General features: G+C 37.0%; 4 protein-coding genes across 6 annotated transcripts; 3 read left to right on the top strand and 1 right to left on the bottom strand.

Annotated features, from left to right (window-relative positions):
• The first annotated feature begins 380 nt into the window (after window positions 1-380).
• Window positions 381-3,115, top strand: LOC121806770 (protein NRT1/ PTR FAMILY 5.10-like). 2 transcript variants are annotated; one of them, XM_042206910.1, is made up of 4 exons: window positions 381-593; window positions 951-1,127; window positions 1,229-2,101; window positions 2,177-3,115. In XM_042206910.1, exons 3-4 carry the CDS (start codon window positions 1,608-1,610, stop codon window positions 2,949-2,951), a joined length of 1,269 nt encoding a protein of 422 aa, XP_042062844.1. In that variant the 5' UTR covers window positions 381-593; window positions 951-1,127; window positions 1,229-1,607; the 3' UTR covers window positions 2,952-3,115. The 2 variants fall into 2 exon arrangements, with proteins under 2 accessions (XP_042062844.1, XP_042062852.1); XM_042206918.1 differs by having other exon boundaries at window positions 1,229-2,091; window positions 2,177-2,318.
• A 6,024-nt stretch (window positions 3,116-9,139) lies between these two features.
• Window positions 9,140-11,368, top strand: LOC121806761 (protein NRT1/ PTR FAMILY 5.10-like). Its single transcript, XM_042206896.1, has 3 exons — window positions 9,140-9,352; window positions 9,448-9,665; window positions 9,951-11,368. The coding sequence occupies exons 1-3, from the start codon at window positions 9,220-9,222 to the stop codon at window positions 11,265-11,267; spliced, it is 1,668 nt and encodes a 555-aa protein (XP_042062830.1). The 5' UTR covers window positions 9,140-9,219; the 3' UTR covers window positions 11,268-11,368.
• Window positions 11,369-11,539: 171 nt separating this feature from the next.
• LOC121806780 (cytosolic sulfotransferase 12-like) lies at window positions 11,540-12,630 on the bottom strand. The gene has a single exon (XM_042206930.1). The coding sequence runs from the start codon at window positions 12,589-12,591 to the stop codon at window positions 11,623-11,625; it is 969 nt and encodes a 322-aa protein (XP_042062864.1). The 5' UTR covers window positions 12,592-12,630; the 3' UTR covers window positions 11,540-11,622.
• Window positions 12,631-19,776: 7,146 nt separating this feature from the next.
• LOC121806744 (patellin-3-like) lies at window positions 19,777-22,224 on the top strand. Of its 2 annotated transcripts, XM_042206889.1 has the most exons (5): window positions 19,777-21,093; window positions 21,252-21,376; window positions 21,474-21,615; window positions 21,702-21,972; window positions 22,032-22,224. In XM_042206889.1, the coding sequence occupies exons 1-4, from the start codon at window positions 19,936-19,938 to the stop codon at window positions 21,951-21,953; spliced, it is 1,677 nt and encodes a 558-aa protein (XP_042062823.1). In that variant the 5' UTR covers window positions 19,777-19,935; the 3' UTR covers window positions 21,954-21,972; window positions 22,032-22,224. The 2 variants fall into 2 exon arrangements, with proteins under 2 accessions (XP_042062823.1, XP_042062815.1); XM_042206881.1 differs by having other exon boundaries at window positions 19,778-21,093; window positions 21,702-22,224.
• The last annotated feature ends 1,400 nt before the right edge of the window (window positions 22,225-23,624 follow it).

The raw sequence follows: 23,624 nt of genomic DNA, 5'->3' as shown, positions 1-23,624 counted from the left end.
CAAATTTTATAGCATCGTGAAAAAGTGTATTATTTCTCGTGTTACTTCAAAACAAGTCATTAGATAGTTGAATTCGAGATTCGTATTGGATTTATTTATTTATGATTAGACTACCACAATGGGAAGATGTTGATTTGAACATGAATCGTATTAAATTTATTTATTCATGATTACACTAGGAAGATAACGATTTGAAAAGTGAATTGATATAATGCCTTTCAATTTCGTAGCCTAATTTCTAATTATGTGCGTGGGATGTTACGTGATTTATATGACATGACTATCTAAATACATACAAAGAGTGAATTTCTATAAATAAACAATGCATATGGAAAGTAATATTTTCAGGTGTAAGCCCTTTCGTGTGATTTAATCTTTTTTGTAGAAAATGCATTTGCATGCCAAATTGCCACCATAAATCTTTGAATTTGATGCTCAAATTGTTCCGAGAGAGAGAATGGATATCGGAGCGGCCATTTCGGAGGCCGAAACTCAGCTACTAGACGATGCCGTGCCGGGTTTCGTCAATTTTAATGGCCGCCCCTCTGTCAGATCAAAATCCGGACGATGGAACTCCGCTTCTTTCATCATTGGTAATCGTCTCGGTCTTTAAATTTCTGTTCATTTGTCCATTAAAAAAGAGTTTGCTATATTTTTCCTTTTAATTTTCTGCAATTTATCTACTTTTACAATCATTTTTAGTGCTAATTATATCTAACTGGGTTTTTATAATTTTCTTTAGCATTTAATTTTAAATAAAAAAAGTTGGGACATCAATTTTTAGTTGTGTATGGCTTGGATTTCTGTGCATAACCAAATTATATGTAAATATATGAATATATCAACTCTATTGAAACATATTCTAGGGATTTTTGTGAAAGTCACGGTTAAAATTTCTTTACTTAGATTATATTTGAAAGTAATATGTTTAGTTGTGAATTATTTAATAGGTGTGGAAATAGCCGAGAAATTTGCAAACAGCGGAATAAGTTCAAATCTCATCATGTATCTAACTGGCCGTTAGGACAATCCACGGCGGCCGCGGCCGCGAACGTCAATGCCTGGAATGGCACGACATTGCTTCTTCCGTTGTTGGGTGCTTTCGTCGCTGACTCATTTTTGGGCAGGTACCGTACCGTTATTATTTCTATTGTGCTCTACATATTGGTTAGGTCAAATATTTTAATCATAAGGCTTACCGGTCCATTGTGGTTTTTTTTTTTTTAAGGAGGATCAACGATGGTTCCCCATCTACCCCCGAAGTGACTCGGACCCCCGGCCTAACGGTCGGACGTGAAGCGTCTTACCACCGAGCTGCGCTTCGTTGTCTTGGAGGGGACCAACGGGTCCACCTACCTTCCCTCCAGTCACGGGTCCAGACCAGTTAACCTATCTTCCCAATTATGGGTCTGACCAGTTAACCTATCTCCCCCTGCTCCTGGGTTCAGGTCAATGAACTCATCACCCCCAGGGGAAATAAATCCCCAAGATGCGCCTCCCAGGGGTCGAACACGTGACCTCTAGGATGGCGCGGTATCCTTACCGGTCCATTGTGGTTAGTCGTGCTTAACTTCGGAATTCTGATAAACAAACAGAGTCTGGGCTTCATGTCCTTGTCGGCTTCCCTCCACAACGATTGTAAAACCGAAGTGAATGCCTCTGATTGCTCTCCCCCTCTATTGGAATTCGTCGGCTTCTACCTCTCTTTGTATCTAGCTGCATTTGCCGAAGGCGGAATGAGGCCATGCATCCAAGCTTTTGGAGCAGACCAATTTGATGGCAACGACATCAACGAGTCAAAATCAAAGAGCTCTTTCAATTGGTGGGTTTTCGCAATGTCAGCTGGCGCTTTGCCAGCCCTCTTGATCTTGAACTACATTCAAGATAATCTTAGTTGGGAACTCGGGTTTGGAATCCCCTGCATCGTGATGTTCGTTGCTCTTCTTTTATACTTGCTCGGCTTCTTAACCTACCGGTTTCGCCTACACAGTGATGAGAAGAAGAATCAGTTCGTTAGGATCAGCCGGGTTTTTATGAGGCCAACAAGGAATCACCTCGTTGTCCCTTATGCATTTGTTGATGCAGAGCATGGTAGAATGGAGTGAGTAGTTTGTTATAAATGATTTTGAGGTTATGTGTGCGGATTTTGATAGTTTACGTTCGATCATGCTCGCAGGTATCTAGATCGGGCACGAACGGAAGTACGTTCGGGCGGGTGCTGTGAAGACTACATTGGTGACGCCAGGGCGCTCCTAGATCTCCTTCCCATTTGGGGCACATGTTTGGGCTTTGCGGTCGTAATATCGCAAGGCTCTACCCTATTCACAAAACAGGGCCAGACGATGGACCGCGAAATCTTTCACGGCCTCGAGATTCCTGCTGCCATGCTGCAGTCTTTGGTGTATTTGACCATATTATTCCTAGTGCCAGTCTATGACCGTGTCATGTTGCCAGCCGCCCGATCCTTGACTGGGCGGCCGACAGGGATATCCATGCTCCAACGTATTGGAACCGGTTTGTTCATGTCGTTGCTCTCCATGGTGATTGCCGCACTAGTTGAGATGTGGCGGTTGACCATTGCGGCCGAGTGTGGGATGGTGGATGATGTTGGGCCCACGCTCCCAATGAGCGTGTGGGGGTTGGCGCCCCAGTACGTGTTGTTTGGTCTGGCCGATGTGTTTGTGATCGCTGGGCTTCGGGAATTTTTCTACGACCAAGTTCCGAGTGACTTGAAAAGTATACGGCTTGCCCTATACCTTAGTATTTTGGGAATTGGGGAATTTTTAATTAGTATTTTAATAGGTTTAATAGAATGGATGACAAGCCGAGGTGGCCACGCTAGTTGGTTCGATAACAACATGAATCGTGGGCATCTTGATTATTTCTATTGGTTGCTAGCTTTGATTAGTGCACTTGTCACGTTATTTCTATTGGTTGCTAGCTTTGATTAGTGCACTTGTCACGTTAGCTTATGCATTCTTTGCAAAATCCTATATTTATAAGGGAAGAGATTTGGTGTGTTGATAGTAGTGGCCTAGTGGGATGTTATTTATGCAACTATATGTCTTGTGTATATAAATCAACAATTAATATAAGACTACTTGGTCATGTGGTATTACTTTTTTTGTAGTTATGCAAACTCCTATTCTCTCCGTCATTGAATATATCATATTTTTATTTTTATCCTTCTGCCAATATGTATCTTATATTACTTTTATTATTTTTTGGTAAGTGTTCCACATATTTCACTAATTTAGCTCACATTTATTATAAAATAAATATATAAAAATAGGATTCACTTTTTACTATTTTTTTTATAAAATCAGACAATTTCTTAAAATTTCATGGATATAAAAGTAGGTACCACTCTAGACAAAACATGATAATCGACATTCGACAACTATCACGGATTATTGAATCGTCAATTTTTAACAAGTCCTAACACAAGTTTTTGCAAACTAAGGATTCCTTATAAAATTGATGTTGTATAAAGCCACGAAAATCTGGTTTTATATTCAAACAATCACATCATCATATGTTTTGCTTAAAATATGCCATGGAAATAGTAATAAAAAATTAGTGCAAATATGTAGCGAATCTCCACTTCTAATTTATAAATCACCATTATCATCACGCAAAGTTGTTAAAAACTTAAAATACTTATAAAAATAAGAGGGAACATCTTTTTTGTCCACGAACTTTGCCAAAGTATCATTTGAGGTCCTCCAACTATAGATTAATATCATTTGAAGTACTTTTTACTATTTTCAAGTTTTTTTGGACAAAAATACCCCCAATACCTTAAAGTGTATATATTTTTAATAAATTTATCATATACTCATATTTTTTTTATAAATATCTTTACAATATATTTTTGACAAATTTTCTAAATATAATTTGACCTTAATTATTATCACTTAATTTTGTGACATGCAAGTAAAATTGCTTCTTCAATTTTTTATATTAATTTTTTTTAAAATTGAATAAAGTTCTTTAGTAACAACTTGAATCGAGCACATCTAGATTATTTCTATTGGTTGTTGGTAGGGATTACTTTGGCTACATTGGTGCCCTATATATACTTTGCAAACTCCTATGTTTACAAGAGGAAACACAAAACTTAGTTTTGGATCATCTTGTGTTGTCCGGATAAATTTTGAACAATTAATTCATGTGTTTCTAAGTGTTTTATATGGACATAAACTGTCCCAAGTGATCGAAAGGAATAAAGGATAGTAATTTTAACAAATTTCAAATTTTCTATTAATGTTTTTAACTTTTTATTATAATCATTATAGTACTTCTATACCTCGAGTTTGGAAAATATTGTGTCAGCTCCGAGGACCATAACTGGAATATTATTAGATGAATATAGAAATGGATATGATCATATATTCATGTATGAATACTGGGCTGTATTTAGTGGTAAACAAAATGCTCAAAAACTGAATATCCGATTCGAACTAAATAGAAAAATAAATTTGGTTCAGTTTTTGGATTTTGTTTTAATTTTTAGTTCGGTTAAATTTTTTACAAATTTCAGTTTTTGGATTTAAAACTTGGAATATCAAATTTATTTTTTTAATATTTATTATACCTATATGTTATGGTATTTAAATTATAGAAAATTAATTTTGAGGTTTATATAGATATATTCTGGCAATTTTGGTTTTTCGGCCGGTTGCTATAAGTTTTTGTGGAGTAGTTCCCGTTTTGTTTTCAAGGTTATTTTTTTGAATTTAGAGCATTAAAGGGTATATTTGTCATGACAATTTTGGCATTATATTTGAATTAGGAATTTATTTGAATAGAAATGTATGGTTTGAGTAGACATTACATTTGGATCACTAAAACGAGGGAGTATTTTACAAATATCAGATCTATACGTAGTAGTTGATAGACGTCACCACGGTTCGTGAACCGCCGGTTCACGGTTCGGAACCGGCGGTTCCGGTTCAAGAATTGGTGGAACCTGAACCGGCCCGGCTAAGACCTCACGGTTCCGGTTCATGAACCGTGAACCGGCGGTTCACTTGAACCGGCTGAACCGTCGGTAGTCATCCGGTTCCGGGCCGGTTCGGCGGTTCATCCGATTTTTTTTTTACATTGTAAATTGTAATTCAAGTTAAAAATGTAAAAAATAACTTGCGTAAATAAAATTAGAATGAAGCGATGTACAAATGTAATTTTATTGATACAAATTACAACTTCAAAATTACAAATTACAACTTTAAAATTACAAATTACAAGTTAAAATTTACGAATTACAACATAAAAATTAGAAATTACAACTTCAAAATTATAACTTACAAAAGACTTAAAGTCTTCATTACAATTTACAAAATTACATATTCGAAATAAAGGGGAGAAAAAAGAAATAAATGAAAAGGACTTGAGCTCAACTTAAATTTAAACTTAAATATAAAATTTAAGTTGAAATATAAGTTGAGATGCCTACGTATCCTCAATGCTCAATTGCATTTTGGAATCAAAGTCCACGTAGTTCTCTTACCTTGCTTACCTATTTGGCCTGATCGGAGGAATTGACGCATACTCTTCTTTGTCGGGGAAGTAGTCTTGGTCGGGTTGTACTACTTGATTGTCCCAATCCGGTTCTTGGTCTCTAATTTCGGCGGAGCACCAATCATCAAGTAACATGGTGGCTTCCATGTTTTGCCCGGTGAGTCTACTTCTTCTGTCGTCCAAGACGTTGCCTCCAACACTAAAGGCGGACTCGACGGCGACAGTGGAAGCCGGAACCGAAAAGATCTCCTTGGCCATTGATGCAAGGATGGGAAAATCTTTCTCGTGTGATCCCCACCAATCTAGGACGTCGATTTGTTGGGGAACGGAACCTCCTTCTTCCTCATTGAATGAAAAGTGTGAGTCAAAATATAAATCTAACTCACTTACCGAATGTGCCGTCCTTCCTCCGCTGCTGAAGCCGTATAGGTCCGCCAATTGGGATTGGGCGTCGGGGTCATCAACTTGGAAGAAGCCAAAGTTATGTGTTTGACGGGGGGTCTAGGTCGAACTTGGTGGGTAGTGTTGTACTTGGCTTCGTAATCGTGAAAGAGAGCCCGCAAGTCGAACTCGAAATTTCTTTGGAGGCTTGGGATGTGGGGGAGGTTTATTTGGAATGTTTGGGCAAGGTTTATGTAGTTGTCGTCGTCCTCGTCAGTTTGCAAAGCTCGGAGTGGTTCAAGATCAATAGAAGCTAAATTGTTGTAATAAAATTCTAAAATTTTGAAAGTACCAACTAGTTTCCACTTTGGATCCAAAACTTTGGCAAGCAAAAAAACCGTTGGGATCTCATTGAAATACTTGAGCCATTTTTCAACCATGTAATATAAAACACACATTAGCTCAAGATTGTTTGTGGAATTTTTCATTGCAGTTTTAAAACCAAGTGATATGATCATGCAATGTTCTAAAACACGAACAGATGTGCAATAATACACACCCGATAACTCCATAGTGGCATTTCGAAAACCTTTGAATAATTTAAATAAACTCATGCTTTGTTCCCAACAAGAAGATGTTAGATATAAATCATCAACAGGGTAAGTTCTATAAAAATCAACTAAATATTCTATATGCTCTAATGTAGATTGCAACATGTCATATGTAGAGTTCCATCTAGTAGACACGTCTAAAGTAAACTTTGTGTACCTTATTTTCTTCGAGTGGCAATACTTCTTCCACGCCTTACCAATTTGAGCCAATTTGAGGCTTCCAGTGGATCAAGGATACAACTGTAGTAATAGGTTGAATATATCTTTACCATAAAGACAAAGCATCTTGTACACATAAGTTTAAAATATGACAAATACATCGTTGATGAAAATACTTACCACTTATCACCGGGGAGCAAGCCGCAATTAAATCGGATATACTTGCGATGTTGGCGGTTGCATTATCAAAACCAACCGAAAATATCTTGTTGCATAACTCATACTCATTCAAAACTTGAATAATTAAAGAAGTGATTGCTTGTGCGGTGTGTGGGGAAGGAAATTGTCTAAAACCAATCAAACGTTTATTTAAAGACCAACTATTGTCTATAAAATGACAAGAAATACCCATGTAAGAATTTCGTTGGAAAGAATCCGTCCACACATCGGAGCAAATATTAACTTTGTGCCCCAAGGTGGATAGAAACTTTGCAATTTCCATTTTTTTATCAAAATACTGCCGGTTGTTAGATCTTTGAGCAGTAGAGGGGGGAATTCTTTTTGCAGCAACATTAAAAGCTTGTTGCATAGTCATTTCATATTTTCTGTCATTAAAAAAATTGAACGGCAAATGTTTCATTGCCGCCCATCTTACCATAGTATCGGTAACATTTTTGGGGTCATATTTAAATAGAGGCGTACCTGTTTGAGACGATGAGCCGGAAGGGAAGTTGATTTGGCTTTGGGACTTAGTATGCCCATATTCCACGGGGTGTTTTGTCTTCAAATGGCGATGGAGAGTACCATATCCACCACCGACTCCAAATGGATAGACTTTATCGCAATAATTGCAATATGCTTTGAACTCACCTGTTTCCACGGTAGTGGTCGGATCATTAGGATTTGAAATTACAACCGGTACCTTCTTTTAATGTTTGGTGAAGATATCGGATTTCAACTTGGGAGGCATCTTCTTCTTTTGTCGTCCTGCGGAAGGAGGAGGAGCATCGGCCTCCTCATCATCATTTTCGCCTATGTCGCCGGTGCTAGAAGAGGGGAATTGATGCGATCCATCATCGCCTTCGTCCGACGATAGATTCACATCGTACTCGAACCGCGAAGCCGAATGAGAATGCCTATGCCCCCCTTGTTGGTCGTCGTCGCCGAGGGCAAGTAACAAGGCCGCATTTCGATCTTCTTCCTCCTACGAGAATTATACGACTAAGTAAAAATACTAACATAAAAGTAAAACACATAGTCCATAGACACATATTTAACATAAAACATATTAAAACTTAGAAGTTTAGAACTTACTTGTACTCGAAGAGCGGCTCGCCTTCCCACCTCCTCCGCAACTTGTGCTCTAGTAGGGGCACGACGACGACGAGAGTTACTTTGATCTTGGGCAATTCCCTTGTCCCGATCACCACCACGACGAGATGAAGACATGATATTATGGAAATTGGAAGTAGAGAATAGAGAGTAGTGTTTATGTGAATATAATAACGTGAACAAGAACAACGTGAGTAAATTACGAGCGCAAATAACGTAAACAACTTGAGAGAATGAGGATGGAGAATAGAGAAATTGAGATTGAGAGAGAAATTCTTATTAACACAAGAATGGGGTAAGTAGAAACGAAGAGGAGGGGGGTATTTATAGGGGAAAATTGTGATTAAAAAAATAAAAAAAAAATCAAATTTTCAAAAAACACGGTGAAACCGCCGGTTTACCGCCGGAACCGCCGGTTTTCGGTGGAACCGGCGGTTTTGAGGACCGTTTGAAATTTCAAATTTTGAAAAATGCGGCGGGAAACCGGCGGTTTTGTCGCCGGAACCGCCGGTTTTCGGTGGAACCGCCGGTTTTATCGGTGGAACCGCCGGTTTCCGTCCACGGTTTTAGTCAAAATCGGCGGCCGCGGGAGTGGTTTCTGAAAAGGCTAGGGAGTAGGCCTGAAATTGTGTCGGAAACCGCCGAACCGGCGGTTCCGGTTACGGTTCGCCAAAATTTGGAACCTGAACCGGCCCGTCGGAACCGGCGGTTCCGGTGCCGGTTCGAACCGCCGACGACGGTTCCGGTTCCGGTTCGGAACCGCCGGTGACGGTTCCGGGCCGGTTCGGTTTGGTGACGTCTAGTAGTTGAGGTAGCTGAATGAATATATTCAGTTCAGGTGTAAATTTCACCTAATCAAATTCGCCACCTACCAATATGTGTCAGTGGCTCAAAATAATGCATTCAACTCTTCCTACCACATTTCTGACTTAAATGAATTCAATATTACAATATTTTATTCCTTAAAAAGAAACGTATTTTTGTGGGGTGTTCTAGGAAGCTTAGTTACTTAATTCTTTCACTAAGATTAATTCTTTTCTCTACTTAATTAAATATATTTATTTCTTAAATTCGTAATAAGTAATAAAAGATGGACGTAGTAACAATAATTTCTTATAACTATAACTACTATACCAAAAACAGAGCCAACAACCCAGTTATAACTACTATACCAAAAACAGAGCCAACAACCCACTAAGTAGAGAGAGAGGGAATGACAGGCGGTGACATATCTGATGTCGAAGCGCCGCTGCTAGACGACGTCGTCGCAGGCTCCGTCGACTTCAGCAGCCGCCCCGCCGTTAGGTCAAAATCCGGCACCTGGAAATCCGCCTCTTTCATGATCAGTATAAAATCCTAATTCCTAAACCAAATTCAAATCTATTCACCTCCGATTTTCGGATTTTCAAGTCACTTCTCATTTCGCTTATACTCCATACAGGTGTTGAAGTTGCGGAGAGATTCGCATATTATGGAATCAGTGCCAATTTGATAAGCTATATGACGGGGCCGCTGGGGCAGTCCACCGCGGCGGCGGCGGCCAACGTCAATGCCTGGAGCGGCACGGCGTTGCTCCTGCCGCTCCTCGGCGGTTTCATCGCCGATTCGTATTGGGGCCGTTACCGCACCGTTATCATTGCTTCTGTTGTCTATATCTTGGTCAGTCGTCACTAACTCCGTTAAAATTATAGTTATAGCAGAAAATCAAATTTAAAATGATTAACATTGCTAATTGCATCCGTTCCAATTACTTCAGTTTTCAAATTAGGACTTCTAATTAGAATTTAATAATTATGTTTGGGATAATTAGGATAAATGCAGTTGGATAATACCTGAATTGTCAATAATTTGGATATTTGTTCTTAATTAGTGTGTGAAAGTGAAACAAACAATGGCTAATGATGCTAACAATTGTAAAATTTTGTGTGATTGATTGATTGATAGGGTCTTGGCTTCTTAACTCTATCAGCTGCTCTTAGCGCATCCTTTAATTCCAAGTGTGAAAGTGTAACAAACAGCTCAGCTTGTTCGCCTCCGGTGCTCGAGGTCGTCTTCTTCTTCTTCTCGTTATACCTCGTCGCGCTTGCGCAAGGCGGCCACAAGCCGTGTGTGCAGGCCTTCGGGGCTGACCAGTTCGACGAGGATGACAAGAAGGAGCGCTTAGCCAAGAGCTCCTTCTTCAACTGGTGGTACTTCTCATCGGCCGCTGGCGTCTTCGTAGCCCAGCTAGTTCTGAGCTACGTTCAGGAAAATATGAGCTGGGAGCTCGGGTTTGGGATCCCGGGTGCTTTCATGTGCGTCGCATTGGTTCTGTTCTTGCTCGGATCCACTACCTACCGGTACGGGAGTGGCACCGAGAAGAGGAATCCGTTTGTGAGGATCGGGTTGGTTTTCGTGAGAGCAGCACGCTCGCCATCATATCCTATTCTTGCTGAAGAGAGCGATGGCGAGCGCCATTTTCTCGACCGGGCGCTTATTGTAGTGCCAGGGGCGGAAGGGCGTGCCTGCACCGCCCACGACGTGGAGGATGCCAAGGCAATCCTCAGGCTCGTGCCCATCTGGTGCACTTGCCTGGCCTACGCGGTCGTGTTTGCACAGGCTGCAACTCTGTTTACCAAGCAGGGCACGACCATGGACCGTGCTATCACGGACACTTTTGAGATCCCGGCCGCCTCTATGCAGTCCATCATCCACATTTGCGTCGTTATCTTTGTGCCGATCTATGACCGCGTCCTTGTCCCGTTGGCCCGGGTTTGGACCAACAAACCCGCGGGGATCACGATGCTACAGAGAATCGGTGTAGGGATGCTTTTCTCTATCATGCTCACAGTCACCGCAGCGATTGTTGAGAGGCAGCGTCTCTTAACCGCCCGAGCTCACGGGCTGGTGGACAAGCCGGACGCCACGGTGCCCATGAGCGCGTGGTGGCTGGCGCCCCAATACGTGCTGTTTGGCCTGGCCGACGTGTTCACCGTGATCGGGCTTCAAGAGTACTTCTACAAAGAGGTGCCGGCCGACCTCAAGAGCGTCGGCCTCGCCCTATACCTCAGCGTGTTCGGCGTCGGGAGCTTCTTGAGCAGCTTGCTGATAACGTTACTCGATGGGGCGACCGGCGGCGACGGCGGCGACAGTTGGTTCTCGAGCAACTTGAATAGAGGGCATCTCGACTACTTCTATTGGCTGCTGTCTGGGATTAGTGCACTTACAATGTTGGCATATTTGTACTTTGCCAAATCATATGTTTATAAGAGGAAAGTGTAACGTTTGCGATGAAACGCAATTGATAAGACGTTTCTTCTTGATGTAATAGAACGGGGATTCAATTTATCTTGGGATAGACCGGGAACAATTATTTATATTCATTACTACTCCCTGAGATTTTATGTAGTGCTATTTTGTGAATTAATGAATAGAGAGTAAAGTAAGAGAGAAGAAAAAGTAGTGAGAGTATTGTTTTTATTTTTAGGAACATTTCATTTTTAATGGGACAAATTAGAAAGGAAAACGTTTCATTTCTAATGGGACAGAGAGAGTACATAGTTAAATATTTCATAAAGAAACACATACAAATAATTGTAGCAAACACATACACAAACACAAAAACACATGAAAATAATTATAGAATAAGCCCAAGGACCTCAAGCTTAAGCCCAATTGTTTGATTAATTCGATCTTCCATTTCCGAAGTCAAATAATTCTTCCAATCTCCAACTTCACCTTTCCTAAAAAAAGATGTATTGGGAACATTCAATAAAATTGATCCCTTCTTGTTCACCTCCAAATTCTTGAGCCTCTCCAAACTACACCTCCACAAAACATCATCAACTTGTCCCTCCTCTCCAAATGGCCTCCCTAAGAACTCGGCGATCCTCGAAACTTGCCCCTTCGGGTCGGATTTCATCTCCTCGTACTTCACAAACAAGATTTTGTCGGGCCTTCTCTGACTCTCGAGCCAGTACTCCGCCACGTGGTCGGAGAACGGCCCGTATTGATGTAGGCCCGAGCAGAAACAGTCAACCGCTTTTTCTAGCGGGAACGGTTTCTGGTCGGGCCTTAGAAATGAGTTGAAGAAATGCCACATCGAGATCAGGGTGTCCTTAGGGTTCCGTGCCAAGTACACGACCTTGCAGTCCGACTCTTTGACCGAGTCGGGTAGCACGACGTATGGTAGGTGTGTGTGGAGAAGACGGGGGCCTGACGCGTCGTAGATGTCGAAGTGTAGTGGCTTGGCAGAGAAAAGAGCGCTCTCGATTGTCGGGACGTGGAAATGAGGATTTTCAGTGGCCAGCATGTCATGTTTGCAGTCGTCATGATTTTTTAGGATGCAGAGGGATAGTGATTTGAGCCACGTGGTGCCTGTTTTCATGGTCGATGCAAGGATGACATCATCATCCCGGGCTTGGAAGCTCGACCGGAATGTTAAGGCGGGCTTCAACAGCCCCGGCCCGAACCAATAGCCTTCCCATTGGGTGATGTCCATTGCATCCCAAAATCGTGCTTTTGGTAGCCCGATTGACCATTTCTCCACATCATTATCTTCGATGGGAGAAATTATTTGAGTTGGGAAATTAGGAGATTTCATCATTTTGAATGTAACTTAGTGTTTGGATCATAAAGAGGTTATGAATTTAGGTGCATTTACAGTATTTCTAATATAGGGGCACCTTTTCTTTTAAATGATTCACAAACTAACCCGAAAATGAAATGACATTTATTTAAATTGTCCAATTCGTAGCAAATATATTAATTAATTTCTAATAATTTTCTCAATTTCAAAAGTTTCTAAGAAGTTAGTGTTTGATTGGTTCATTGGTCCCCCACTATATCCATCGCAACATTTAAAGAATGCATTTTGAGTTAAAATCAACCATGTCACGTCGAGTCAAATTTGTAAAAAAGTCACATCATTTCGTAAATTAATTAAAACTGAAAATGAGTGATTTAATTTACAAAAGGCTAATCATTCATTAAATTAAATACCCAAATATCAATATATATCAATGTCATAATGTTGTCATCGGAGACCAAATTTTCGAAAAATAAACTGTAAAAATATTTAGCAATATGATGGCGAATGATATAATATTAAAATACATTTCCAAATGAACGTGGCCCAGCTTATAGCTCAAATTCAAGTGAATGTGGGTTCCGGCCACTTACCTAATACCTTCAAACTCAATCACGACCTGCACATGATATGATATAATTAGTGTTGACATAACACGGTAACCACACAAATATGATATACACGATTAAAACCTGATTTATACAACTAGAACTCGGCTTGAAATTATCGAGTTTTTAAAAGATCAATTCGATAAAGACACAAACCTAATAATGAGGCTTGACAGAAGCCCATTAACCCTTGTGTGTATTGTGTCCTGGAAAAAATTATTGATCCTAGATATTACTATTTGTTTTCTTATGATATAAAAATCTTTGAGGGCTTGAAATTTGAAAGAATAGTAGTAGTAATTTATGGCAAATATATGTCTTATATCTTTGGGCTTAGAGGGCTTGAAATTAAAAAGGGCCATTTGTTGGCCCAAACTACATTTGGTTTGAAACCATTGAGAGTCCAATAAAATATGACGAATTTTTTTAAAATATGCATTTGTCTAATGAGGCTTACCTCCCCAAAAAAGCCCTATCTTATTGCTGTAATTTAACATATTTAAGATTCCTCTTTTAAAATTTTGGTCAATATACTTGATTTATAAATAATTAAGATTATTATTTGATTCGTTGTATGCTTTAATAAATATTGTAGCAAATAATTTTGGCAGTTGTTGGTGGGGATGGCTAGAGTCTAATCATAGCTATAATATGATAATAACAGCCATTGGCATCCTCCTTAATTATCGCTTAAATATTCATCTTCTTATGATAATTTTAACAACCGAAACCTTCCTAATTGGATTCTTAACTTTTATTTATTCTTATTAATTTTTAATTGGGATTTTTAAATTTTAATTACATACTTTTGTTTATGTTGTTTTTGGTAAATAGGCTTTACATTATTTTCTATTAATTCATGTTGCTCATACTTTATTATAAAATTGTTAAAAAATATATTCTATTAGTTTTTTCCACTTAATTTACTTTAATTTACATATCGCAAAATGCTTCATTCCCAATTCACAAATAGATGATGTCATCTAAACATAGATGACAAAATGTCAAAATGTAAGAAAACTTTGTATGGAGTACTATTATGTATGCAAACTTTATATAATAACATGAAATTACACTAAAATGTTTGTATGAATAATGTAATTAAAGATGCGTTTTTTCAATTTATGCCCCATTCAGCTATTAAAATAAAACTTTTGTAGACTTAGCTAGTCGTGCTTACAAGTAATCTTTCTTGTTAATTCAAATTTAAATATGCTAGAACAATATCATTAAGAATATATTATAATAATCGTATTTATCATCATGAAATTGTGTTTCATATATATTTGGTCGTATTCACTCTATTTATGCCATATGCTATTTCCTCGTCATTTCAGTTCCTTGTCTCTATCATTTGTCAATTTATGACATTTAAGTTTCGCTATAGGGGAGCGTTATTCTCCTTTTCACATCTTAGATCATTTTTCCTTCTTAATATTACGCGTTAGATCTAAGGCATCAACGGATCAGATTGATTCTATAAAACTGGTTCCGTGTTGCATTATAGAAGGTGGTTGTATGCATTACAGGGTTATTATTGACATTTGACGGAAAATTAACTGCCACATTTTGGTATCTGCGAATAATGCACCACATGGTCACGAGTAATGCATATAATTGACTATATAATGCACAATATGTGAACTGCAATGCATACGAATAAGATGTACCATGTATGATGTTTGGACACACGTTTCTAATTTCCCCTAAGGGTTTAATAAGCTTAGGGGCTAGGGTATAGTACGTAGACACGTATGTAATCTTCACATGGTAACGAGTAATGGATATAATTGACTATATAATGCACAATTTGTGAACTCCAATGCATACGAACAAGATGTGTTGTGTTATGATGTTTGACACACGTTTCTTGTTTCCCCTAAGGGTTTAATAAGCTTAGGGGCTAGGGTATAGTACGTACGCATTAATAATAAATTATAAAACGATACGAATAATTCACCAAATTGTCACGAGTAATGGATGTTATTAACTATATAATGCACAATATGTGAACTGCAATGCATACGAATAAGATGTACCATGTTATGATGTTTAACACACGTTTCTTGTTTCCTCTAAGGGTTTAATAAGCTTAGGGGCTAGGGTATAGTACGTAGACATTACTAACAAATTGTTGTTATTGGAATATACGTATGTGCATTATTTGGTTTAGGTAGTGCATTATGTAGCTGTTAATTGTCATTATCTCAGTATATTTTGCATTATTAGAGGTATTGTGTATATGGGTTAATCAACGGATTGAAGATTACATACGTGCATTTAGTAATGTCTACGTACTATACCCTTGCCCCTAAGCTTATTAAACCCTTAGGGGAAACAAGAAACGTGTGTCAAACATCATAACATGGTACATCTTATTCGTATGCATTGCAGTTCACATATTGTGCATTATATAGTTAATAACATCCATTACTCGTGACAATTTGGTGAATTATTCGTATCGTTTTATAATTTGTTATTAATGCGTACGTACTATACCCTAGCCCCTAAGCTTATTAAACCCTTAGAGGAAACAAGAAACGTGTGTCAAACATCATAACACAGCACATCTTGTTCGTATGCATTGCAGTTCACAAATTGTGCATTATATAGTCAATTATATCCATTACTCGTTACCATGTGAAGATTACATACGTGTCTACGTACTATACCCTAGCCCCTAACCTTATTAAACCCTTAGGGAAACAAGAAACGTGTGTCCAAACATCATAACATGGTACATCTTATTCGTATGCATTGCAGTTCACATATTGTGCATTATATAGTCAATTATATGCATTACTCGTGACCATGTGGTGCATTATTCGTAGCGGTTTTCAGCCATTATTAGATTACTATTGTACCCTCATAATGCACAAAATAGGACAAATAATGCAACACGGGATTAATTACCCAATGTTGATCTTGACCGTCCATTTCTCTAATCTAATGGCTGATATTAAGAAGGAAAAAGAAGGAAATATAGGAAAAGGAAATGAATACCTCCCTATATATATATATATATGTCACACTTCACATTAATTTTAGCAAGACATTAGTCATTAGGTTATAAAACAAATTGTTATAATCAACACATAAAAACAAAAATACTCGTACATCTTTTTATACAATCAACATACAAATCACTCGGCGTTTTCAACTATTTCTGAACCAAAATTTCGAAAATAATAAATTAAATTTTATAGAAAATTGCGGTAAAAAAAATTAAAGTAAGATCAATAATTTATACAAGCTCCATTCTTTAATGGGAGTAGGCAATAATTGTACAATTAGGTTGCCCCTTGCATTTTGTCCAAATTTAGATACAAATTCAGTTGGTATATGGAGTATAAAGCATGGAAATTTTCCCTATATTGGCACTTGCTTATGTTAGTGGACAAATGTGTGATAAAACAGCAAATTTTGGGCTAATGTTTGAGTTCATTTATGTGATAACTTATTGTCACAGTGTCAATTTATTAAATTGTACCCTACGCTAAGAAACCAATGTGAAATTCACTACGTTTTTTCCTTTTATGAGCAGTCAACAAAACATGATGGATATGATAAAAAAAAAATCAGTATTTAAAAAGTACTATGTGCTGAATAGTAATGGGAATATTAGGGATAATATATTCAAAAATTTTAAAAACACGAATTTGAGCTAAATAAGATACTTAATCAAAATTGAAGGATGTGTACGTTTTAATTAACATTCTAATTTATCATAATTGTTAAGGGTATTTTCATGTGTTTCACCAATATTAACGTTACATATTGAAGATTCCAAGAAAAGGTAAAACAAATAATGACGTTATATAGTAGTGACAAAAAAAGGATAACGTTAAAAGCGGTGATTGTCTTTAACGACACTAATACAAATTAAATTAGTAATTAATTGCACTAAATTCCAAGAGCTTATTTAATCACACTGACTGTTGCTTGGAAAATTGCAGCTGATCAACATATGCTTGTCTCTAGAATTAGGGTGCTAATACTATATCTTCACTAAATTCGGCAGAATTTTAATTATTTTTCAATGGGCATTTTAAATATTGAATGGGAAATTTGGAAACATTTATAGGCATCAACTATGGCTTTTCTAATAAAATAATCAAGGCATTGATAATAAAATTTGTTAAGTATTATAGTGTTTTTTTAACATTTATAACGGTCTGGTTGAGATTTTTTTAGTATTTTACTTGTAGATTTATTTCCACTCTTGACTTTTATAAAGTGTAAATTAATTATTCCATTGAAAAAGTGGGAGGAAGATATTAACCGAAACACAATTAATTAGTAGGAAATAACAATTGGCCGGAGTTTCGTTTCTAATTTAAAATTTTGATGTAAATAAAATATGCCAGTGATGTAAATAGTAAAATTAATACTCACCTTTTGAATCATTTTTATGTGGAAATGATGCAATAATAAAGATTATTAGTATTTGGATACAAGTAGTTGTTTGGTGAGCCGGCGACGATGATTACAGAGAAACATGCAAGAGATATATTTATGTATAGTATAATAGTATAATATTACATAAACGAAATAAGTTTTATGAGTTTGTTATACAAATATTTATGAGCTCTGAAAAGTGCTTTAAATATTATCAAAATGTATCTATATACTATATTTTATACTATTAGTTTATCAATTCTCAAACTAGATTGTTGAAGTGTTAAAATCTAGTACAAATAAAGATCTATCGAACATCAATCTTATTTTATGTAAATAAAATTTTAAACAATTATAAATTTACACTGATAAAACTTTAACATTTAAGAATAGAATTTAAAAAATTAATACAATAAAATTTCGACTCAAATAACCTGTAATTCAAATTCAAATAGGATTTACCTGGAACCATCATGATATTCAAAATATATGGTATACTAATAACGGAACTATCGTAATATTCAAAATATATGGTATATTAACAAAACTATGCATCATTTTGGAACTATACATACATCGTGATTTTCACAATATATTGTTCTCCATATATTAACCAAGACACATATTAACCAAGACACATATACTATATTAACCACTACATATATTTTGGTGAGATTTTTTATTCATAAATATCATCGCAATTTACTACTACTAGACACAATTATATGTGATGTATTGATGTTATTGATTTGTCTGAATTCTTTTGTATTGTTATAATCGTGTTGTTACGTAATCTTTTTTCTAAATCAAACTTTATCTAGTAGTAGTAGATATTATGGCATATACGATACCCACAAAGTCATTCTATCTCAATGATTTATTAAATAAAAAGATTGATAATTTATGAAACTGACAGCTTCTTTCGATGATTATCTAATTAGCCAAGTATATACTAAAATATTACTCCCTGAATAATTATTTGCAAGTTCACTAGGACTAGGGAGTATTAAATTTTTATACATAGATTGCTTGAAAAATTGACTTATTACGCCATAGTTTTTTTTCCCTTTTTATATCATGACAAAATTCAATTTCAATGGTTGAACTATTCGTTCCAAAGAAATTCATAATTTCCAAGTATTAGGTAACATGTAAAATATACTAGTAGTCCGTACGTACTCAAGTAAGTGCTTTTTTATAACACTTATAGAAATATTATTACAAAGAATATATGTCTCATGAAAAATGGAGTATTAGTAATGTTATACGTGACAGTTTATCAAAAGACGTGGGTGGTCTAACATATTTGAAGAAATCTATACGAATTATGTAGATATTGTATCTATGCTATATGATTCCTCAAATCTAATTATTGTGTAATTCAGAAGGAGATAATAAATCATTTTCAAAAAGAAGATACTTCAAGTCTTTAACAGTTCATCTCTTCAAATATGCAATTATTGTAAAAATAAGGATTATTGCCGTTTAAAACTATGAAAATTTTCGAAATTTAGTTTCTCTTGCAAACTTTAAATTTGATGTATAATACCATAAATTCAAGTAGTTGTTGTATTTTTTTCACCACAACAAAATTAAGTTACATTTCATTTGTTATGCTTACAATTGAAAAATGATAATTACTCCATATGTGATATAAAATTTTTGGAAGCCAGACATAATTATCCATCTCATTTTAATATAATTAAATTTTTTTATTAATAGGAAAAATTCAAACAATTATTTAAAATTCAAAGTTCATGGTAAAAATAATTTTTTTGATAAGTTTAATATCACTAAAAATAATAGGATCAATTTACAATTTGGCTAATAACAATTAAATAGTATTCTCTCCATCCCACACCAGAGCATGCACTATTTCATTTTTTGTTCGTCTCACAAGAATATGTAATGTACTTTCTAATTTTGAAAAGTCTTTTATCTCTAGCGAGGTGGACCAATTCTCCATTAACAATACTTTAATTACTTTTTCTCTCTATATCTCTCATACTTTACCAATTTTACATTAAAATCTGTGTCGAACCAAAAATGCATATTCATTGGAAACGAAGGGAGTAGTACTTAATTAATCACCCAAAATTATTTTAAATTTGATTTAGCAAGAGATAGAGAGTGGAGGTGGGTCCCATTTCAAGAGTGGTAACGAGCTGGCAAATTCCTAAAGCAAAACTTGACAGACTGTTCCATTACAATTTCACACACACTCAATCTCCCTCCTCTTCAAATTCAACCAAATTTCCCATTTCAATCCATTCTTCTCCTCTCTCTCTCTCTATCAATTTTGCCAATTTCCCAAAATTTGCATTTTTTTCTCTCTAAATCTCTTTGCTGCTTCGACATGGCGGAGGAAACCAAGAAGACGGCGGCTCCTGAGGCGGCCGAGGAGGTGGCGGCGGTGGTGTCTGACGTGCCGGTGGCGGAGAAGGAGGTTCCCCCGCAGCCGGAGCCGGAGAAAGCGGCGGAGGAAGGAGAAAAGGAGAAGGAGAAAGATGAAGAAGCGGCGGAGGAGGAGAAAGTTGCCGAATCCGCTTCCTTCAAAGAGGAGAGCAACAAAGTCGATGACCTCGTCGATCCGGAGAAGAAAGCTCTCGATGAGTTCAAGCTCCTGATTCAAGAAGCCCTCAACAACCACGACTTCACCGCTCCTCCGCCGGCGAAGAAGGAAGAAGAACCAGAAACAGAGACAAAACCCAAAGACGAAGAAGAGCCCAAAACCGAAGAGAAGAAGGAGGAAGAACTAAAAATCGAATCTTGCGACGCCCCACTTGCTGAAACTCCGGCGGCGGTGGAGAAGAAGGTGGAAGAGGTAAAAATCGAATCTTGCGATGCCCCGCCTGCTGAAACTCCGGCGGTGGAAGAAGCAAAAATCGAATCTTCAGAGGCGGTGGAAGAGATCAAAGAGACCATAGTCCATGAAGTGACGCCCCCATGTGCCCCTGCGGCGGAGGAAGAAGCCCCGCCTCCTCCCACGCCGGAGGAGGTTTCCATCTGGGGTGTCCCACTTCTCGCCGACGAGAGGAGCGACGTCATCCTCCTCAAATTCTTGAGGGCTCGTGATTTCAAAGTGAAGGAGGCTTTCAGCATGCTGAAAAGCGTGGTGGCGTGGAGGAAGGAATTCAAGATCGAATCTTTACTGGAGGAGGAGGAATCCGCCATTGTTGAAGGGCTTGAGAAAGTTGTGTTCTTACATGGTGTTGACAAAGAGGGCCACCCCATTTGCTACAATGCCTTTGGGGCTTTCCAAGACAAGGAGCTGTATAACAACACCTTTGGTGATGCTGAGAAAAGGGGTAAATTCTTGAGGTGGTATATTCTCTTGTTGGAGAAGAACATTAGGAAATTTGATTTCAGCCCTGATAGCATCTGCACCATTGTTCAAATCACTGATCTCAAGAATCTGCCTGGCTTGATTCTCTTCAAGAAAGATTTCAGACAGGCTACTAATGAGGCTCTTCAGCTTCTCCAGGATAACTACCCTGAGTTTGTTGCCAAACAGGTACTCTACAACCTTTTTTCCTCTCTCTCTCTCTCTCTCACACACACACACATACACACACCAAGATTCAATTTTTTTACATGGGTTGTTGTTTGTATGTTTGTTCTTGAATTGGGTTTGTATGGTTTTGATTTATGGATTGATTTTGTTTTTTGAAGGTGTTCATCAATGTTCCATGGTGGTATGTGGCTTACAATAGGTTGATCAGTCCATTCTTGACTCAAAGGACCAAGAGCAAGTTTGTGTTTGCTGGCCCTACCAAGACTGCTGAGACCCTCTTTAAGTAAGTCTATATCTTTCTTGATGGTATTTTTTGAATTCTTTGATGTATATTTATATCAAGTTTTTTAATAATTGAAGTTTCATTTTCTTGTTATTAGATACATAGCACCTGAGCATGTCCCAGTTCAATATGGTGGCCTAAGCAAGGATGGTGAGGCAGAATTCACCACTGCTGATTCTGCAACAGAGGAAACCATCAAGCCGGCAGGCAAGCACACCGTTGAGCTCCCTGTCACTGAGGTGGGCTTCATCTTGAGCTTGATCCGAGCCTAAATCAACGAAAAGCTCGATTTTTTTTAATGGTGATTCTTGAATTTTGTTTGCAGGCTTGCACACTGGTGTGGGAGGTGAGGGTGGTGGGGTGGGAAGTCTGCTATGGGGCGGAGTTCGTGCCCTCGGCCGAGGGTGGATATACGTGGGTCGTGCAAAAGTCGAGGAAGATTGGGCCGGGGGACGAGCAGGTCGTCGGGTGCAGCTTCAAGATTGGTGAGACTGGCAAAGTTGTGCTCACATTTGACAACCAAACATCCAAGAAGAAGAAGCTTCTTTACAGGTTCAAGACTAAGCCCTCTGAATGAATGGAAATGGAAACATAAAATGTGCAGCAAAAGAATAAGGAGAGGAAAAGGGTGGTTTTCTTTCCTTTGTTCAGTCACATTATTCTTTTTTACTTGATTTGTGTTTTAAAAAAAGAAGAAACTTGGAAAATGTTGTTGATTCTATATTTGTTTGTTGGTTGATTGGTTGGTATTATAAATTGAAGTTTTTTTTTGTTGGATTGTGGTGTAACAAAATTTGGGATGCAAGTACATATGGTGAATGTGAAACATAAATATTTATTAGTGTTTACTTCTTTGCTAGATTGGAAATGTGGACACAACATTTATTATTATTGGTAATTTTCTTGATGTTAGTTTGCCTTAGATTTTGTTATCTTTTCTTACAGTCCCTTTTTCTTTTCATGGATGTTGATGTCCCTAAAATTCTCTTTCCTCTATATCTCAATATTTGCAGTACATAGTAGAAAATGCCAATCTGTCTAATTCTTGCATGTGTGATTCATTCATTGCAAAAGTGGATATTTTTATTGTGTACCACAACCAATATACCCTGAATATGGGACCATATGCTAATTTGGAACACATAAAAATAGGGATGTAATTCATCTTTCAAATTTTCTTTTTTTTGTTATAACTTAGTACATTGCAAATACTCTCACTGTCTTATGTACTTTGAAACGATTTTTTTGAACATGTATTTAAGAAAATTAGTAAGTTAAATCTAGATAAAATAATGTGGAAGAGAAATTTTTTTTTACTCCATATAAGAGAATAGCAAGTAAAGTAAAATATATCATAAAATAAGTGAGATAAAATGTTCTATTTTTGCGATTAAGGAAAATGATTCGAATAACTTTAGACATATATAAATAAAATACAGTATAATTAAAGTAACTTAGATATGAGATGCTTTCGTGAATAAATCGAAAATGGAAGATTAGTGCTAGAATATACTTATTCTACTCGATCAACCTGAACTTAAGGGAACCATTGTTTTAAAGTAAGGTAAAAAAAAGTGGCCATTGGTAGACATATCTTCTTGTAAATATCTAAATAGAACAGTTAAAAATTCAAATACAGTTTGTTAGGCACTTTACAGACAAAATTGTTTTCATTTTAACAGTTTTAAATTGCTAATCAGTTTGTCAGAAGCAAACTTCTATTTTGACAATAGTCACCTTAATATTTTTTTTACTGAAATTCCCATAGTTTAGCTAATTAAATTGTAGAGTGTTTGGTTTAAAGTGTAGTTGGGATTCTACTCATTCTTTCCACCTACTTAAATAAATAAAAAGGTGTTTTCATCATCAATTATCAACACACGTTGTAGCCCAACCCTTTGTTTAAATAATCACAAAATTGGATTCCACCACTAATTCTGCAAGCACACAACTAGATTTCAATCTTCTTTTCCTCCCAAAGATTCCTTAATTATGAATATTTTTATTTTTATAATTCATCTTGAAATTTAATTTCCATAGGATGGTAAAATAGTGGAGCCGAATAATACTAGCATACTCAAACTTGTAAAGCTTAATTTTGAATCATATTTTTATATAACTCACAGATAATCAAATTTGCAATTCTCTAGGAATGTTTCAAAAGTTTGTTTGTTTTTTTAATTACTTTATAATTTGTGTTTTGTTTATGTGAAGGATGATACTACATCATTAAGTTGACAAAGGTTGA

This window comes from Salvia splendens, chromosome 1, assembly GCF_004379255.2.
Source record: "Salvia splendens isolate huo1 chromosome 1, SspV2, whole genome shotgun sequence".
Lineage (NCBI taxonomy): Eukaryota > Viridiplantae > Streptophyta > Magnoliopsida > Lamiales > Lamiaceae > Salvia > Salvia splendens.
Note: the sequence above shows the minus strand (reverse complement) of the source record. Positions and strands in the feature narration are given on the sequence as shown.

Excerpts from the sequence above, each read along its gene's own strand:
- LOC121806780 (XM_042206930.1), bottom strand. The coding sequence starts at position 12,591 with ATGATGAAATCTCCTAATTTCCCAACTCAAATAATTTCTCCCATCGAA.
- LOC121806761 (XM_042206896.1), top strand. The coding sequence starts at position 9,220 with ATGACAGGCGGTGACATATCTGATGTCGAAGCGCCGCTGCTAGACGAC. Across the intron at positions 9,353-9,447 it reads ATCCGCCTCTTTCATGATCA|GTGTTGAAGTTGCGGAGAGA; the intron begins GTATAAAATCCT and ends TACTCCATACAG. Across the intron at positions 9,666-9,950 it reads CTTCTGTTGTCTATATCTTG|GGTCTTGGCTTCTTAACTCT; the intron begins GTCAGTCGTCAC and ends ATTGATTGATAG.
- LOC121806744 (XM_042206889.1), top strand. The coding sequence starts at position 19,936 with ATGGCGGAGGAAACCAAGAAGACGGCGGCTCCTGAGGCGGCCGAGGAG. Across the intron at positions 21,094-21,251 it reads CTGAGTTTGTTGCCAAACAG|GTGTTCATCAATGTTCCATG; the intron begins GTACTCTACAAC and ends TGTTTTTTGAAG. Across the intron at positions 21,377-21,473 it reads ACTGCTGAGACCCTCTTTAA|ATACATAGCACCTGAGCATG; the intron begins GTAAGTCTATAT and ends TCTTGTTATTAG.
- LOC121806770 (XM_042206910.1), top strand. The coding sequence starts at position 1,608 with ATGTCCTTGTCGGCTTCCCTCCACAACGATTGTAAAACCGAAGTGAAT. Across the intron at positions 2,102-2,176 it reads GCAGAGCATGGTAGAATGGA|GTATCTAGATCGGGCACGAA; the intron begins GTGAGTAGTTTG and ends TCATGCTCGCAG.